General features: G+C 46.3%; 2 protein-coding genes across 10 annotated transcripts in view; one reads left to right on the top strand and one right to left on the bottom strand.

Moving 5' to 3' along the window:
• The window catches only part of PAPLN (papilin, proteoglycan like sulfated glycoprotein), a 29763-nt gene extending 16921 nt beyond the window's left edge, over positions 1-12842 (top strand). Inside the window, exons 15-27 of the mRNA XM_067295672.1 lie at positions 551-637; positions 1171-1474; positions 1605-1722; positions 2435-2564; positions 3819-4473; positions 5241-5378; positions 6194-6327; positions 7250-7388; positions 8831-8968; positions 9561-9688; positions 10273-10381; positions 11708-11883; positions 12460-12842. Of these exons, the coding sequence (XP_067151773.1) occupies positions 551-637; positions 1171-1474; positions 1605-1722; positions 2435-2564; positions 3819-4473; positions 5241-5378; positions 6194-6327; positions 7250-7388; positions 8831-8968; positions 9561-9688; positions 10273-10381; positions 11708-11883; positions 12460-12635 (2432 nt within the window). The 3' untranslated portion in view covers positions 12636-12842. The remainder of the gene's footprint in view (positions 1-550; positions 638-1170; positions 1475-1604; positions 1723-2434; positions 2565-3818; positions 4474-5240; positions 5379-6193; positions 6328-7249; positions 7389-8830; positions 8969-9560; positions 9689-10272; positions 10382-11707; positions 11884-12459) is intronic.
• Positions 12843-16212: 3370 nt separating this feature from the next.
• NUMB (NUMB endocytic adaptor protein) overlaps positions 16213-19300 on the bottom strand; it is a 105466-nt gene continuing 102378 nt past the window's right edge. For all 9 annotated transcript variants that reach the window (XM_067296513.1, XM_067296518.1, XM_067296515.1 and 6 more), the window contains one exon: positions 16213-18211. In XM_067296513.1, the coding sequence (XP_067152614.1) occupies positions 17511-18211 (701 nt within the window). In that variant the 3' untranslated portion in view covers positions 16213-17510. The remainder of the gene's footprint in view (positions 18212-19300) is intronic.

Below are 19300 nucleotides of genomic sequence, written 5' to 3'. Positions count from 1 at the left end.
TAGCTTGTTTTCTCAGCTCCCTGCCCACCTCTGTCTTGTGCCATTTATGTTTTGTGCACAGAAACACAGTGCCTTCAAGTCAGAATCCCAATACATGTGTTATTTGAAATATATGTAACAGGCTTGGGAATAACACTGGTGTATGTTCATTCTGAACTCAGTATTCTATCATGGCTCTGTCCCAGTTTATGCTGTGGACTGACCCCAGGAGTTAAGAAGGATGACACTCTTGGCATGCTCAGTGGCTAGAGACTGAAGACAATTCTCATCTCTCTGTGAATCAGGCATAAAGGAGACAACTGCTCAGATGGTTTTGTTTGCTGTCTGTATCTAGTCTTCATGCCCTAGCTGAAATGCTCACCTTTGCCTGCCCATCACAGGTGTTCCAATCAATCCCATTGATGATCAGCAGCTGTTCCAGGAGAATAGGAGCATATTCATCAGCTGCAGTCCCCTGTTGACTCTTTCAGTCTTCTGTTGTTGCATTTGCAATTGTTAGTGCGGTTAGTACAGCCCTATGTTCTAATTTTGTGCACGTTTCTCTTTGCAGAGGTCCCCAGTACGCAGGACACTATGGGATATGATGTCACCCGCCAGTCCTTGCTGACACGTTACAACCCAGACAGCCCTGCCACAGGTTAGGAAGGATTATGTTTGTGGTTTTGGTGATGGTGGATGTGAAACAGAGTGTGGTAAAGGAAGGGCTCCTCCTTTTCTCCATTCCTCTCCTTCTCTTCATGGCTTGTAGAAATTCGTGGAGCCAGGGACAAAGGATGGATTCATTTACACCAATAGTGAACAATATCTGAATGTGTGCATACAGAATATATAGATCCCAGGTTCTGGCAGCATGACTTAAGTGCTGGCTGAGAAAAATGCTGCCCAATGTAGATCACAGGAAGAAGATAGGATCCTGTGTCCACTGTGAGAGGACCACAGTAATGTGACAGGTGGTTTCTCCTGGAACACCAGAAAGAATGCTCTCAGAGACTTTACCTAAGGGCAGTGAGGAAAAGAACCTTAGGACAACCAGATCCAGAACAGTGGGCCAAAAGATGTGCTCAGGTAAAACCCTGATATGGAAAAGCCTGCCCTGTAGCCTGGGGCTGGTAAAGGAGAGTATAGATGAAGAAAATTGACCAGATCTGATGCTCACCTGCATGCTTTAAGGAGTTCTCTCCCCAGATTCTGGTGATGAAAGGATGCTCCCTGGGAGCTCCATGGTCCATAGTAGCTCTGGGAATCACCACATTCAGTCTACCGAGGACCGCGGCACCAACTTCTTGCCGATTCGCTGGGAATCCCAGTCACGCTCATCGGGTTCCCGACAGCTCAGCTTCCCTCAGGACCTCGCTGCAGGGACTGGCTCTCAGGACTGCTATCGGAGCCCCCATGGCTGCTGTCCGGATGGGCACACTCCAGCTTCAGGTCCTTTGGGGAGAGGTTGCCCCTTTGGCACCTGTCAACGGAGCAGGTAGCTGGAAATAGATAGGCCTGAGCAGGGAGGCATTGCCTTTCCTGGGGGCTTACTGATGTTTGCAGCCTGTGCTTGTTGAGCCAGGCAGGTCAGATCTTGCTGCAGCCCTTCTGTGGTTTGCCTGCAGGTATGGATGCTGTCCTGATGGAATATCATCTGCCCGGGGTCCAAACAACATGGGATGCCCACAATATTACAGTGATGTTCAAGTGAACAGAAGTCAGCCCACTGCAGCCGCTCCAACAGTAAGTAAAGAAAACCTCTGGGTTTTAATAGCCCATCAGGTAGTAGTATTCAGATCTGGTGATGGTGACTCAGATTATGGGTTTCTGTTGTACTTCATCTCTGCCAGTAATACTGGAGAACCAATACTCCATGCATGGCATCAGGTCCTCTGACCAACTTTGCTTCTGCTCAGTCTGGCAGATCCACTGATGATCCTCTGTAAGCAGAAGACAGAGTGGGAGAGCAGGAGCTGTCTGAGAAGCAGCAGAACATCTTTTGTAGAACTGGCTGAATAATCCTGAGTAGTCAAATTTCTGTTTGGCAGACATTTGCAATCCAATTTCTAGGGGGAAAAAATGGGAAGTACATTGCCACTAGTAATTACCCTTGTTGTTCATCTCTGCAGACTAATTGAGGGCAAAACAGTCAGGGAGGAACTTCCTCCTTGTTCTTTAGGGGTCATAGCTTGAAGTGCTTGGTGAGGCTAGCTAAGAAAACTGGCCTGCTGCTGGGCTGGCTGGATCTGTTTTGTGGAGAAGTGCAACCCTGGCTCCACAGCTGAAAGCCAAGTTCCCCCACACCAGCATGAAAGTCTCTAGGAGGCAAACAAATGAACAGTGATTCCTCTAACAGCTGGCCTTCTGCAGCCGACAGCTTGTATGTGGTGCCTTGCATGTGCTACTGTCCTCGTGTCTGCATGTTAACTTTTGGCTTTCGATTCCTGTCTCTAAGGCAAGCCAAGCCTTGTCCCAGCAGCACCCCTCAGGCAAATGCCGCGGTTCGATGTATGGCTGCTGTTTTGACAACATCTCTTCAGCTTCAGGCCCTCGAGGGGAAGGATGTCTCAATAGGCCCAGCTACCGTAAGTGATGCTCTGGCTTCTTGATTTGGAAATGTTGGAAGAGTTGTACAGCATTCAGCAAGCTACAGGACACTTCCTGTGCAGAGGCTTTGCTCTCTGTAAAATATAGTAAATTGTCTCCTTGCAAAGAAGTTCTGCCTGATGGCTCAGATAGGGGAAGGTTGGAGGGAGCATAGAAAAGCTGCCACATGGTTCAGTTCTGTCACCTACCACAGAAACTCTTGTCATCCTCCATTGATATTTTGACAGAACCAGATTCCTGTAGCCTCTGTCAGTTTGTAGGACTTCTGGGGGGTGTTTACCCCTGAGAGGACACCCTGATGCAGCCTGCAGCATCCAGATTAGTTACCTGGGTTTAGGAGAAGTGGATCCTCTCTGAGGAATTAGGGTCAGGCTCAGCTCTGGACAACCCTTCTGGCTGGGGGTGGAATGAGAGCTACGGCTAGGGATGGAGGTGTTGCTCAGGGCTGTGTGGAGACTTTCAGCCAGCAGACCTCAGCAGGGAACAGTGCCTGCTGTACTGTGAGGACACCAGAGTGGCTGGTAAAAACATCTCAACTCCTTTAGTTCCCAGGTGTGTCTTTTGCAGGAAGGTGTGCTGCTACATTACCTTCCTTTTTTGTTGCAGCACAGGGACTGCTCGGTGAGCAGCCCTGTCGGACTGCCTCAGAGAAGGGGAAAAGTCTCTGGCTCCCCTCTGCTCAACCAGAGCACAGCAAAGGGCCTCTTGGTCAGAGCCCTGCATCTGATGTTTGTCAGCATGTGACTGTGATACATGTGATTATAGGGGAGGTTTGTAGATGCACTGGGCTGTGCTCTTTATATCAGTGTGTGGGGGCATACTCTATAATGCATGAGGTTTCACAACTGGATCTGATCCGCTTGCTCTTTGGGCTGGAAATGTGCAATGGCAGTCTCATGCCCCTTGCAGGGAGAGGAGGTCCTAGGGCCAACCTCCCAGTTGCAGAAAGGCTGTAAAGTGTCAGTCTAGTATCTAATGTCTAGTCAGTTTAGATTCAGAAATGTTTCTGAGGCTGGTTCTCCTTCTGTCAGTGTGAAAACTGGGGCAGAAAGAAACATCCGAGCAGCTGACCTGAGTTCAAAGCAGAGTTCAGTGCAGAACTCAGGTGTCCTACTTTCTGGCCTGCACCCTGCCCACAAGGCCTGTCAGATCATCTGGGTAGAAGCTTGAAGCAGCTGAACCTTTGTGTGTCATGATCCTAACATCCCGCTCTGTGCTGTTGTTTTTGGTAGCCTTTCCTGTCGTTTGCCTGCTGCCCAGTGCCCACGGCCCCTGCATGGACTGGACCACTCGCTGGTACTTTGTGGCTGTTGTTGGCCAGTGCAACCGGTTCTGGTACGGCGGCTGTCATGGCAATAAGAACAGTTTTGCCTCAGAGGAGGACTGCATGAGGGCATGCCAGGACTCTGCAGGAGTCAGTCCCCTGGAGCGCCAGCACGGTCCTCGCGCAGGGACCCTGCAGCGCCAGCATGCTGATTCCCACACTCGCCCAGGGGATGCTCGGGGCCAGCAGCAGCCATCCCTGAGAGAGTCTGCAAGCCACAGCCAAGAAGGAGGAGCCTATGGGGCTTCACACCCCACACAAGACAGCCACAGGGTGGACAGCTGGAGAAGTGATGTGCTGCCAGAGTATTTGCCAAGGACTGATGTGCTGGACAGCCAGCGCTGGGCTGTCTGGCATGCTGAAGGTGATGGAGAAAGGAGACTGGGCCACCTGAGCCAGGAAACAGTGTCCAAGCACTCAGAGAGGCAGAGTGGCAGTGGCCGGCAAGCACTGCCCCATGAAGGTGAACAGTGGCCTAAGGCTTTGGGAGCAGATGCTTCTATGATAGAGGGACTTGGGCACCAGGCATCTGCAGGCTCCTTCCCAGCACAAGCTCTGCACAGGTGATTTCTTTTCTGCTCTGTCAGCTGATTATGAGCCCCAGTGCAGCTTCCCCTGGAGTGGAAGTATTGCCCCATCCAGGACTAGTTAACTGGGAATACCATATACCAGTTTGGCTCTACATGTGTCCCTTTGGAAAATCAAGTTATTCAGGCCCTGAGGATGTCTGGTCTCTCTTTCCTTGCACTCTTCCTACTTTCTGACAGCATTGGAAGTACTGTCTGTGAAAGGACTGCAGAATCCTGGGGCCCTTATTTGGGAGGCATTATTTTGCTGTAAATGTAAATCTATAGGCATTTTGCCTGTTCCGACCAATTTGTTTAGCTAACTCTCTGACTTTGGAACCTTTACTCAGCACTGCGTAGAACAGCAGTAGTTTGTTCTAGGGAAGACTTTCAGGTTCAGAGTTTGGGTCAGGGACAGTGTCACCCTGAAAATCAGGAGTGTGTGGAGCTAGATCCATGTGTATCTGCACAGAGACCACTTGTGGTCCCAAGAGCTGAACTCAGTTCCTTCAGAGGAGAGGAGCTGGCTGGAGGAGTCCCTGCCTCTCCCCTGGAGTTTTTGTAGCATTTAGTCTGTCCAGACCAGCCTTTGCTGTGTGGTAGAGGGCTGCCCACATGTTATCTAGTGCATCTGCTCAAAATTGAATGGGCAGCAAGTCCTGCTTTGCGCCATGGGTTGTGACTGTCCTCCAGAGTCGCATTAGAGGGCCTAGAGGAGAGGAGGGCAGCAGAGGTACAAGTGATGAAATTGCTTTTTCTTTCAGAGCCATCCTGGAGGAAGGCAGGCCTTCTCTTGTGACAGCAGCTGTGGGACAAAACATCCAGCTGTTCTGCAAGACAGGCACATTCCCCTTCTCCAGAGTGGAGTGGATGAAGGATGGGCGGCCGGTCTCCTCCGACAGGTTAGCTCAGCTCTCTTCATTGTAGAGCAGAGTTCACACTCCTTCCTGGACAGGGTGCCAAATATGCTTGCCTGCTTCTTTCGTAAGCTCATTGTTAACATTCTTAAAAAGGAAAAAAAAAAGTTAATGAATAAACAAGCCCATGTACTGCCCTAAGAGAGCCCCTGTACATGAGCTCTCTGCCTGGTCTGTGCACAGCAGGGACAGATAAGCTCTGCTCTGAGACCTTGCCTGGTGTTAGAGGGCAGAATGGGTGCTGCAAGGCACCAGAGGAAGCTGATGCATGGGCAGTTAGGCAGAAAAATACAGGCTGTGTAGGATCCCTCTTGGGGCAGCACTCAGTCAGTAGTCCAAGGTGAAGCTGTGAGTCAGATGACTCAGAGTTCTTCTGGCTGGAAGTTTCTGGTACCCCTATCTAAAATGTAGTATTTTTAAAACTATTTTTAAAGCTTGCTTTTCTTGGGGAGTCTGTTTCCTGCAGCAGTTTGGAGCTATACAGTCACTTTGTGTTATGAAAATCACAGTTAAGAACAGTGCCCAGTTCTGCTTTTCTGGGGGGGCTCAAGTCACTGCCTGGAAGGGCAGTTTGCCTCCTCATGGGAGAAGATTGCTGAAAGCAGCTTCCTATTTTCCCATCTCAGTTTCCTCTCTGCTCCTGACCTCCTTTCTGTCTCAATTATCTCCCCTGCCCATGACTCCTCTGTGGTTGATGGGGTTTTGTTTTTCTAAGCTACATATTGGTGGTTGCAACGTCAGCATGAAGGGCCATCAGCCCTTGGCTGAGCAGAGGGAGCTAATCCCTGCCCCTGTTGCAGGCATACCTACCAGTCTGACAGCTCCTTGGTGATCAGCCACATCAAGTCGGAGGACACAGGGATTTACACGTGCCTCATTTTCAACGGGAGGACGGAGAGACCGGAGAGACGACAGATTCAGTTACAGATCATAGGTGACTTATCTTCCACTTAAGACCAAAGTGGTAGCCCTGAACTCCTCCTTAACAGTCACTGACAACAGGAGCAATTAAAGCCAATTGCAGGAGCAAATGGGACTTTCCCTGCTGCCACACTGTGCCAGCAGCATTGCCTTCACTCTGTGGCAATGCCCTCCTGAGAGCTAGTTGCAGCAGCAGGTCTCCTCCACTGTGGAGCTGCCACTGGAGAACAGAGGCAATAGGACTTCTTTTGGTGTTACCTCATGATAAAGCCTTTGCCCTAAAGCACTTCCTCAGCTGCAGTGCCACCCCTTACCTGGACTTGTGGCTTGCCGGTTGCCAGCCCCATTTCCAGCACAGTGATCATGTTGTCTTCCCTGGGCACCATCGGCTGCCTCCTGACCTAGGACAGGAGGCTCCAGCAAAGGGGTATCTGCAGTTTTCTGGGTCCTACATCTCACATTGTAATGCAACAGACTGGCCTGCTATAGCCGTCCATGCTATGTTTTGTATTTTGCCCAGACAGGTCCTTCTGGGTAACAGACTGCTCCCCATTTTGAAAAAAATGTGCCTTATTTAAAAAATAAAAAAGACTAATCTTAAAAGATGGGCCAGCAGCCACCCTGTGGCCTCTGATCTCTGAGATTTATCTTGTCACAGCAATGGCACATGGGGCAGAAGGCATTGTTGGCCTAAGGGATGTTGCAACATGTCCACTCACAGAGAAGAGGAAAGAGTCTAAAATTGCTTGCCTGCAGGTCTGTGACTCTCATTAATAGACGGTGCAGGTTTACTGCACTAGTCAGCCAGAAACCAGATGGCTGAAGGGCTCTTTGGCTCCAGTTCAGCAAGCTCTCCCAAGCTCATAGAAACCCTACGCAAGAGGTCACAGTGTGAAGAATCTTTTTATTCACATAAGGCATTTTATTTTGAATAGAGTACCAGGGTGCTGTTCTGGCAGAGAGTGAGAAAGGTTGGGTCATTCACAAGGAAAATGAGCAACATCGAGAGCTACCCAGAGGCAGTAAAATTGTACAGGCAGCCAGTTCCTCCATGCATCAACAATTCACATATAGGTAAGTTTGCATACAGCAACAGTTTGTCCACCGTGCCCAGCTGATGAACCATATGGCATCTTGATGTAGAGAGAGCTGAGGGTTGGAAAGGTCCTGGGTCAGCTGTTCTGGGGCACGGTTGGGAGGCCTGGAGTACTGAACTGCTGACAGCAGAAACAGGCAAAGATCCTAGTCGCAAGCTGTCTTCTGTCCTCCTGGGGGTCTCTCAAAAGAAGCATGTCCTGAGCAAAGACACACAGGGAGGCAGGCAGCGAAGGAGCTAGATTCAAAGGAAAGTGGAAGTGTGAGGGGCTGCATCCTTAGTTGTTCGAGCTAGTGTAGTCAGAAAAAGAAGCCTCTTCTGGAAAGAGAAGAAAGCAAATGGGACTGATTAACTAGCACAAAAAATACATATATTTTTTAAAAGCTCCAGATACTTTAGCCCCCACCCATTTATCTTAAATATTTTGTGAACAAACCAGTTTGATTCAAAACTATCTCCTCACCTACTGGCTGGTGTATTTTGTAGTTTCTTGCCTGTTTCTGTGGTACTTCTTGGCCCTGCAGAAATGAAAGAGTAAAAAAATTCCATTCGCCATAAATTCAGCCTGATGGGGCTCTAGATTAAATGCAACCATGATCTGATGGTCGCATCTTCCTTCTTGTGAGTTTACAAACTTAAAACCCAGGCAATTTGCTGAACACTCCAGCAACCTCCTTAGCTGCTTCTGCCCTTCTGCAGAAATAAGTGATTCATTGAATTAAGGCTCTTTGGTTTCATTTTTTGAGATGAAGAATTTAGGTCAGAGAATGGGTGTGGGGGAGACTGTTTTCTTTGACTCTGAGAATGTCATGGTTTAGTTCCCTTCTGAAATGGTGTTTATCTGTAGTTACAAGAGAGCGAAGAGCACAAGGAGATGAATCGTGTGAGAGCCTGAGCTCAGCCTTTCTGCAGCACACAGTGGATGACCAGCTCCCAGGCCTTGCATGCTGTCAGACAAGTGATTGCAATGGGCTTTTCACACGCTAAAAAAAATATTTGCTCATTTTTGTGTGCCATAGAAGCACTTTGGGGGAAGCTTGCTTGGTGGTCTGCTCTCCGGGGCTTTGTGCCACTCACCATATGCTCACACTGTTAACACTTCTTAGGCTGTTAGCCAGGGGGATGCTATGGGATAGAGGGATACTCTGAGCTGCTATTTCCAAAGGGTTAAGTTGTCTGGCAGGAGTGCAGCATCAGGCTGTGCCAAACTCAAATGGGATTCTGTGGAGGCTGCTCTTTTCTGGAAGTGAAAGTTAGTAACAACAAATATCCGAGCTCTGAGGGAAGGGCAGAGACCGCCCTTTCCCACTGGAAGCCAAAAATAAAGCTTGCAATTAAACAAGGCTTTGTGTTGAAGGTCAAACACTGAATGTGGAAGTTGCTGCATCTTTTGCCATGCTTGTGGGTGTGTGCTTTGCAGATTGATAATGGATAAGAGAGAGCCCTCGGTAGTGGAGGCCAATGTCGGGGAGAGAGTCAGACTGCCCTGCACAGTGGAAGCGTCGCCCACTCTCATCATTGAGTGGCAGAAAGATGGGCAGCCCCTCTCCTCTCCCAGGTGAGCCTCCGGCTGCTCCAGCATGTGCCACAAGCAGGTTCACCAGGAGCCAAGCACTCTTCTCCCCCAGCCCTTCCTGTGTCTCCTCCCTGAGAGAGCAGAGCTGCTGGCCATACAGCTAGGACCTGTCCCACTTCATGCTGGGCAGCTTCATCTGCTGGGGCCAGGCAGTACTGTTCAACTGCCCTGGCCTCGCTCACAGAACAAAGCTACGAGATTAGCAGAAGGAAGATGCATGACAAGTCAATTTGCCAAAAAACAGCTGGTCTGTGAATGAGGGGACAGATTTACCAGCAAAAATATTGGGGCACCTGCAGTAAATTTTCCTGGGTGCTGATACTGCTCTCCTGAAACTCCCCTCACTCCCTTGCTCCCAGAGGGTCTGCTTCAGCAGAGAGCTTTTCCAGAGGCCACAGCACTAGTGCTGGGATTTGAGGACAAGGGCGTATAGTTTGAACTGGACTGCTGATAAACCTGTTTTTTGGAGGGTGTTACCACAAGGCTGTGTGCATGGCTTGGCTCCAGCTCTGGTGGCTGGAGTCCCATCCTGGGCCATGCACCAGCTGAGGAGGTTTCTGGCTTTGTCCCCCAGGCACAGGCAGCAGTCAGATGGAGCCCTGGTGATCAGCCGGGTCAGCTCTGAAGATATTGGCTTCTTCACCTGCATCGCCTCGAATGGACGTGACCAGGACCAGCACCAGGTCCTGTTTCGACCTCTAGGTACCAGACAGGTGGAAGTGCTACATGCTTGTGCGCACACACGTATGCACACAGTGTGGGGGGTGGGTGCTGGCCTGCAGGCAGGTATCACCTTTTGCCATGCCTGTTGGCTTCACACCTAGCATTTAACAGGCAGCTTGAGGGCAAGGGAATGGTGAGTTGTTTTACCAGATGGTACAAAATCTGCATGGGCCTAGTAGATTGTAGTGTTCTAGGCAGCTGAGAAAGGGGGCTGATAGCACAGTGAGAGTTGCTTCTCAGGTCTTGTTTCTAGGATACTGGTGTGAATGGGTTCAGGAGCAAGAGAAGCTAAAGGGGGTGGCTCTGTGATCTGCTTGAGTCCAGCTGGAGGAAAAAGCTCCTTGAGGCCTCTGCTGCTTGCTCTGACTTGGGACAAATCCCTTAGGAAATACCATGTCCCGCATAGAAATAGCTGCGATAGCTCCAAACGTATTGTTTCAGGGCCTAGAAGCTGCGTAGCTCATGGTAGTGTAAGTTGAACTTTTCTGAGAGGAGAATACTCCTGCTACTGGAGGCAACATGGAATTGTCTTCCAGCTAGCGAGGATTTCCTTTCTGGTCCAGGAGAGCTGAGGATCACTGGTCTTCTGCCAAGCATCACGGTACCTGAGGGAGAGACTGCCCAACTTCATTGCACAGTGACCGGCAGCAGTGTGAATATACGGTGGTCAAGGTAAGCAAAAATGAGACAGAACTTCCCTTTCTTCCTCTTCCTGAACCTCATCACTTATCCTCCTGCCAGGCCAGGATGCCTGCCAGATGCCTGCCAGGCCAGGGAGGGATCCACGGTTCTTCTCAGCCCCAGCCACTGTTTTCCACTCGTCCTAATTGACTTTGCTATTCTCCGAAAAGTCCTGGTCAAGATCCCTGTGGGGGATGAAGTTCACCAAGTCCATGTTCCAGCAAAATGAGGAGGAGAGTGGCATTGAGCTAAGAATTCATGGAGTTTGGGAAGGCTCCATGCTGGAGAACTAGTGACATTACAATAGCAAAAATTAAAGTGTGTGAGCAGAGGAAGACCTTTATTAAGTTTCTGTAAAATTATCTCACTGGCTAATCCTAGCAAACATTTTAGCCTCTGCAATAACAGCCACTCTTTCTCCAGCTTCCTGCTGGGACAGTTCTCTCCGTCTGCTGTCAAATGGGAGTAAAGGAGAGTTTAAAGGGTCTCGTTAAGCATAAGAGAAAAGCTGTGTCCTCTTCTCTTTTCTTGCAGTGAAACTGTGAATTTGTGTGAGTGTTGGGGAGATGTTTGTTGTTTTTTCCTACTTGAAAATAATCATTTTTTTGGAGCCTTCCTGCAAAGGATCCAGAGAGATGGACTGGTAGTTGTTCAAGTCCCTTTACTCCAAGGAGTAGGACTGAAGTGGCCCTTCTCACAAAAAGAGCTTTTCTTCCATACGTAACTTTGGTATTTGAGTTAACAAGATGATGCAAGTTTCGGAGTCTGAGGAAACCCTTTTCAGTGAATCAGATTTTATTTCCTTGGTAACTGGCAGTTCAGAATTCAGGTGGTTTTCCTGCTTTACGTAGAGTATTTCAGGAAGAACAGAACAGACACAGTCTTGCTGATTTCTCGAACGCTTTTTGAAACAAACTTTTGAGGAGGAAGAAAGAGGGCACATTGCTTGAGGACCACATGGGGTAGTAAGTGGTCGGCCAAACACTCATTGCCAGACCACAACCTGGACAGAGGAAAGGCACACTGTATCTTCTCTTAGTTCCTTAAACCTCAAAATGTGTAATACAGGAAAGGGAAAAGGCTTTACAGAGCACATAGCTAGCTACTCCCCACAGAGACAGTAGGCTAGTGGGTGCAGACTCACTCGGGCTTACATTACTACCTAATTGTAGAGCCAGGTCATGGCAAAAGAAAACTTCTTCCTTTGTGCTGAGTTTGTAGAAATTCACCCTTTTCACAAAGTGTAAGTTCCCAAACAGCACAGTGCTCATTAGCTCCCATGGTGGGAATAATGGTATGAAATGCTTTTCACTGCAGGAATGGCGTCCCAATGCGGGCAGATGGCCACCACATCCACCTGTCCCAGGATGGAAGACTGATCATAAGCAACGTTCAAGAGGCTGATGAGGGATCCTACACATGCAGCGCCTACAGCAGCAGCAACTCCGTCAGTGCCAGCACGGAGGTGAAAGTGATGAGGAGCAGGCCTAGCAGTGAGTACAATTTGTCCTCCCTACTGCCCCCAGCACAGTGCCAACCTCTTGGCCGTTACTATAAGTCTGCTCATTGCGTGTGCCCATCCACCACCCACCTCTGGCTGAGGGAAGCAGCAGGTGCCTCTGGGTTACACTACCTGCTTTCCCTGGGCATAAAAGCAGGATGGTGCAGACAACCCCTCACCAGGGTGCTGGGAGCTTGCTTAATTTCCTGAGGTCAAAACACCGCAGTTGGTTGACAAAATGTTTGGCTGCAAGATTGGTATCTGGCCTCTGGATGCCATCCAGCCTGCTTTTCACAGGGTGTGGAGTGGTCTCTCCTCAAGAGATGTTAAGGCCTAGAAACTCCATCCTCCTTCTGTATCTAACCAGGGATGTCAGTGGGTCCCCCTCATCCTTGATATTGGACTATGTTTAAAATAATCCCCTTGGAATTGGCAGGGTGGAGAAAGTAGGAACCTGCTGTGCTCTTCTGGGAGGGACATGGAAACCTGAGGAGCAAGACCCGGCAACAGATTTTCAGCTGGCTTCATGCAGACCTGTTTGTCCCTCTTCCCTTTTGCTTGGCTGCAGCAGCTGTGAATCATGTTGTGGACCTGAGCAGAGAGTGCGTGGACCAGCCACACCTCGCCAACTGTGATCTGATCCTGCAGGCCCAGCTCTGCAGTAACGAATACTACTCCAGCTTCTGCTGTGCCAGCTGTTCTCGCTACCAACCGCAGGCCGGCCCTCCTCATCACCACGGGTGACAGACACCTCCAAGGCTACATGAAAGTACAGGTGACTGATTACAAGACAGGAGCTCTGTCCTTTTACTGCCTAAAACTGTTTTGGGAGATCTGTTCTGCTTGAAAGCTTAAGAGGGTGAATTTAACAGTGTAGTGGGTGTAACTGTTCAAAGGTGGGAGAACCACCATGCTCAACTGTATTGCAAACTTCTTCCCCCCCCCCCCATATGCCTTGCAATAGCTAATCCATCTCTTCACTTAACAATAGCTGCTGTTACTCACAGAACAAGATGACACTGGGAACATAAGGATTCTGTGACTTTACAGGAGGCAGATAACCAGCATGAAAGAGGGAAAGACCAGTTGTTCACATAAGCAAGAGAAAAGTGCTCTTAAAAAACAATCTTTGAAGTGTTTGAAGATGGGCCTGAACTGTCTTAACTACAGCACGAATCAGTGAGGAACATTTATAGTCCTGGGGAGCAGTTTCTGTCTAAATGCAGAAGACACTGGACATGAACAACTTGATGCATGTAAATTAATGTTTGGGTTCTATGAGGTTGCTAGGGATGCATCCATAATGTCACATACAGTATGCTGTTTTATTCTAGTACCCCTTAGACAAATTTTTAGTTGGATCAGTTTGGCTCTACTTGAATGTAATCAGCTTTGGAGTGAAATGCAGAAGCAGCACTTCACAAAAAATATAAGACAAAACAAAAGAATACTTTAGCCCTTTCTAAATGGTAGGGATAATTTAGATGGATATAACACTATTATTATTATTATTATTATTATTATTTTATTTTATTTTTATTTTTTTAGAAGCCAGAACTGTTCTGTTGAATTTAATGCGAAGATGGGATCTGTGGTAGCCTTGTGCTGGGTTTGTACTTGGAGAGGACAATAGGTAGGGCCCACTGACTTGCCAGAATAAACCTCCCGATGATCTACTCTAGTCTCAATTAACTCCAGGAGAGCCTGGCTCTGCACGCGGCCTGGGCCGATTCCTGCTGTTACAAGCTAACAAATGAGGACTTCCAGATGCAGAGCAGCTATAGCAGAAAAGCATCCATCATTTCAAGACCAACTGGGTGACAGCTAGCATGTATATGAGGGTCTGAAAGAGAAATTCTCAGGTATTAAGGTGAAGTGATATAATTTGTTGAGCCAGGGAAGGCCCATGGTGTCTTCAGTATCTCACAATGAAATTGTAACTGCATTTTTTGCAGCCTCAATAGTATTGTTTTACCCTCACAGTCCTAGCACTTCCTCCTGAGACTTGGATGGGTTAATTACATGAATTAGCACCATCACCTATTTAGTCTATGTATAGGTGTATCTATAAACTAGTACCCTGATACATGATACTAGTGGGTTTGGGGGGCTTGGAGGAGGGTTGGCTTTTTTTCTTTTTCTTTTCCCCCTATTTCTGTTACTTTAAGGCTTGTAAGGAAGGAGTCTAATTCTGGACTGTGATCACACCACTCTCCTTCAGTCCAGAATCAACGCTCAGGGCAGCAGTGATACAGACGTGTAAATCCCCAGGCTTGACAGCCTAAAGCTGGTCTGGAATCTAAATCCAGTAAATCAGTTCAGCTGCATCTAAAAATAAGAACTACCAACCTAATAATTGCACTCTTTTCAGCACAAGTATGTCTTCAGGTTTGGACACCATACTTTAAGATGTGAACACACTAAAAAGCCTAGAAGCAATCCAGTAAAGGAGTGAGAGGTGACAGATTTTCAAAGAGATATTTTTTGAGAGGTCAGTGATAAAGTCTGCTTCCTAGAAGGCAGAAAGTCTTACATGCAGTGAAGATCCATTAATTTGGCTGTTAGGCAAATAAGCCTCTGCTGTAACTCACAGAGTGGGTTACACTGTAAGTAAGTTTGTGAAGTTGCCATTATTGGTTATTTAAAAACAATGAGATAGTCCTGAGATCGATTCTACTTGTGTATGTTCATAAATTTGCATTTAACATTTCAAAACAGCACTTTTTTGTTTTCTGTATAGAATATTTGACTATCATATGAATTGGCCTTCTGAGACAATGGCCCTAATCACAACCTGTGTAAATGCCAGTCTTAGTGAAACGGGGATGAGACCCACTGAGCTCTTGTGAACCTTCTCAAGAGTGGGATTAGAGGTAGTCTACAGCTGTATTTAACCCCCTCCCCTTTTACTTTCACCAAACATGAGCAGTCGTTTCTGTAACATCCCTTTCTACTTTGTCAGAGGCTTTTTGTAGTAAGACTTATATAGTATGCATATTCAGCTTTCATTTAAGCTGCATAGTTATAAAACATACAGGCAGGGAGCTCTTTCTGAAGACTTCTGAGAGCTGTAACTGTCACCTGTAGTCTGGTGGACTGGACTCTAATCTCATGTTGAAGGGGCTTTGGTTAAGTGAGCATTTATTCTCTGACTCTCTTTCTATTGAGTAGCCACAGTAATAAGGATTGTATTTGAAGGCATGCAGTTCACTGTACATGCCATCACTGTAATAGTTAAATAAAAGGTCTTTTCCTTACTTTTTTTTTTTTTTTTCCTATTTGGCAAGCTGAGATTTTTGCCTCTGTGTAATGTCACTAACTGCCTAACTGGCTGTTTACTTTTTGATTTGTGTACCAAGCTGTTACTTTCCTTCCCTAAACAATGGTTTGTAGGAAGAGCATATTTCCCTTGCTGTTATTGTCAGGGCAGGGGAAGGGTGTAGATATACAGGACTATTTTTGGATGGTCTTTAGGCACTGCTGTGAAAGACTTAGGGGCTAATGGGAGAGGGAAGAAAAAAGCATGTATAGCTTTTTCTAGTCTTACATATGTCAGATCTCCACGCACATATGACTATAAATATGTTTGCTTTTTGAAAGCTGAAAAAAGCATCAGTACTACCTCAAATACAATAGGGAGTATCGGTCATTATTAGTCATGCCATACTGAAGACAGGTATGCTTAATGCAAGAACCTATACAGAAAAAAGCCCCAGCTTTCTAGACCATGTCACTGAGTATCACTGTACTTGTCTGGAAACAGAAACTGCTGGCAAGCTCATAAGGAAGGAAGCATTTCTAAAGGAAAGGCTCAGAAACAGTCCCTTCTGCTCCCTTTATCCCACTATAATAATATACTCCCCTTTCAGGTACAAGGTCTGACTTTTCTCTATACATGAACTGTTTGGTGCACACACGAATGCAGTGTGAAGCAGTCACATTAACAGGGTAGATATTGCAACTTACTGGGAGAACAGAAAGAGTGAAAATACACTGCCTGCTCACATGGCTATTGGGATCTTCACTCCTTTTAATACTAGGAGAAAGAAAATCAAAATGAGTTTTCTTTTTTCCCTATTTGAATGTTAGTGGCTTCATGTTTGTCTCTAAGTAAATATTCAACATTAGAAAATTCAGCGATGCAACTAGAATCTAATGGTTTCAGTAAAGCCCTCCTAGCAAGGATAGTTGCAAGTTAGGTCTTAAAGTTCAAGGTAATGTAATATGGCATACAAAAAGAGAGCTATTAAAATATCATTGTTAGGCTTCTAGGATGGCGAGCAGTGTTTTTGTTCACCTAATTACACAAAAGGACAAATCCTGAAAACCAAATGGGGAAAAACAAAGCTTTCACAGACAGTGCTTCTACCACCAACATTTATTTTTGTTAAAGCAGATTATAAATCATCAGTACAAATATATATAACTTACATTTGCTTGTAAGGCCAAAATTTAAAAGTAAAGTTAAAATGAGATGGATTTCATGAGTCACCAGTGGCAGAACCTGGACCAGCTGCAGCCTTAACCACAAGGTTTCACAAATCAGTGGAAAAAATAAAAATAAAGTTAAAATCCTCTAAGATCTATTAACAGACAAACATAAAATGGGTTCCTAGGTAGCCCCAGGTTGTAGATATGATTACATTAAGTTGTCACAGTAGTGTTAGAACCAATAGATTAAGACAAGTAAACTGCAGCGATACATGAAAGAAAATAAACATACTATATATAATATGTAGCTTGATTTCAATAAAAAACAGTAGATTTTTCCTCATGGTTTTCAAACCATGACAATACTGTTCTTTAATTTTCTTTATTTAAAACTACAATATAATGACTTATTGGTTGTGATTGTTGTTGCAATATGCTACTTACAGTGAACAGATACAAGAACAAGCTAGGGCCCCTTTCTTCCCACCCCACCCCCAAAATATTACTTACAATAAGAATCAGTGATAAATCAATCTTATGTACAATTTCTTACATCCAACCCCCCCCTTTTTTTTTTAAACCTTTGGCAAGATTACTTACAACTCATACAGCTTTTAATATCCAACTATTTAAAATATTCTAAATGCATAAAAATAAAGATTTTGGCTTTACTTTATTCTTTATATATAATATTCACTTTGTTACTCAAAATGGAAGCTCAATTTTTTCCACAAACCTAGCTTTTGCTAAGCAGGCAACAATCTCCCACCCATACTCCACCCCCCTGCACACCTCTTTCCCAGGGGGGAGCGGAGGGGGGTGGGCAAAGTCCAGGACTCACAGGGCATCAGAAGAACACAGGTACAGTATTTGTCTTCCTTTCTGTGAGATCACTGATGTTTCTGCAGAACAGGCTTCAGGACTGGTGCCCTTCTTTGCTCTGTTTGACTTCCAGCTTTCCAGGTGAGGAAGGACTGCAGACTGGGGTGGCTTCAGGTCTCCTCTTAAGAACGCACATTAGATTCTTTGTATGTTTATATCCTCTCCATAATTGTTCCTTCTTCCTAACCCATTTTCATTTGAAGGGACTTTTTGGGGATTATCAAAGCAAACTGATCAGAAATAGTCTCCTCTGCTCCCTTTATCCCTCTATACTAATATACAACTTACCTACCCTTGCAGGACTGTTTAAAGTTCAATCTCAAATGTTTTCTGCAAATCACTTGAGAAGGGGTTAGTTGGAGAGGGATTAGTGCGTTGCTTTGCCTTGCTCTCTAGTGCTGCCCACTGTGCTTCAAATGGGTCTACCTGTGCAGCAGCTGCAGGAGGCTGTGAATGCTTGTCCTCTGCAGCCCATTTGCCACCATCAACTCCATTGAAAGCTGCAGAGCCGTTGTGCTGCACAGGTGGCTTGAAGAAAGGGCTGGTCGTACCACTGTTAGTTTCATACTGTGGGAACGTCTGCTGTTTAACAAGACTGGGCGACTGATGGGGATGGGCTGCTGGAGTGTGACTTGCAGTACCAAAGACATTGGCTACCATCTGGGACGGCGTGATCCCAACCACAGGTACGCTCGGAGCTGCATAGGTCATCCCATTTGCTACAGCATAGGGCTGAGCTGGAATAAATGCTGGCTGCATGGGCGGTACCACACCAACTGGCACAGGCTGAGGTGCAATGAAGGTATTCACTGGGAAAGCTGGTGCTGACTGGGAAGTTGCTGGAGGAGGTTGTAGTAGTGGCTGCGGAGCTGGCGTTGGCTGCTGTTGGGCTCTGACAGTCTTTGAGACCTCTTCCAACCAGCGGTCTGCCTCTGAGGGAGTACGTCTGTGATTTCCTTGGAAGAGACTTGGTGACGCTGCACCTGAGGAGGTGCTCCATTCAGTTCCTGGCAAGGAAAGCATGGGGAGGTCATTAACACTTCTGTTCCTCACCCTTTTATCAGTGCTAGCTAGAAAGATTGGAAGATGCATGCAAGAACAGTCAGGCCTCCCTCCCTCCCTCCACAGTTGAGAGGATGCAACCAATGGTGGAAGCATATTTTTGTATCCTAGTATACTGTTCTGTTATAGGAGGACACTAGTCAAGAAGGGATGGAGAAGAGCTTCTTCACTACAGTGCAGATTTTTTTTTTTTTATAGCAGACTTCTGAGACTTTAAGGCACGTAGAAGTGCCTTCATTATTACTTAGCAGCAATGACCTAGTCCATAACCACTAATTCCTCCAACAGAGGAGTATCAATTTCTGAATATACAGCTCAGGACTGGTGGATTGTTAGAATACAAAACTATAGGGAACTGTTTTTAAGGCTTACATGCCCTGTGTCCTAAATTAAGGCTTTACCCTTATAGGACAGTAATGTAATTGTATTAGGAGTTAAGACAACATTCATTTTTCCATCACATATGTGTCAGAGTGAAGTATGAACACTTCCTACAATATACGTGAACATTTAAGGAAGTACATCTATCAAATTACAATATATGTAAACGATACTTACTATGACTCCCTTGTTTACATTCGTCCTTCATCTCCACTCTTTCCTTACTCTCTCCACGTGTAACTTGGGCTGTTAACCTCTCTAATTCTTTTGCAATGTTCAACACTTAATATTACAGATTTTTTTCCTATAAAAACAGCTCTGCTTTTAATTCATTTATCTTCAACAATTAAAAAATAATCACCATCATTTCCATTCCTCCCACAGTTCACAACCATCTCCCATCAGCTGAATTCTACTGGTTTCCTTCTCCGTACTGTTTTAAATTCTCTTTTCCCTCCGATAGGACCTCACCAACTTTCCAATGTGATGAGAAAAGCAACCAGGAACGCTAGATTGCAGCTCTGCAGTTCATATGTTATTAGGTGTTTTACAGAAGCAGAATATCTTTACTGCTCAGTACTCTTAATTTAAGCTGATTGTAGAGACTGGACAAACTGCACCTGAAGATGATTAGTTTACTGTTGTTTTTTACA

This window comes from Apteryx mantelli, chromosome 4, assembly GCF_036417845.1.
Source record: "Apteryx mantelli isolate bAptMan1 chromosome 4, bAptMan1.hap1, whole genome shotgun sequence".
NCBI lineage: Eukaryota > Metazoa > Chordata > Aves > Apterygiformes > Apterygidae > Apteryx > Apteryx mantelli.
This window is presented reverse-complemented; position numbering and strand designations above follow the sequence as displayed.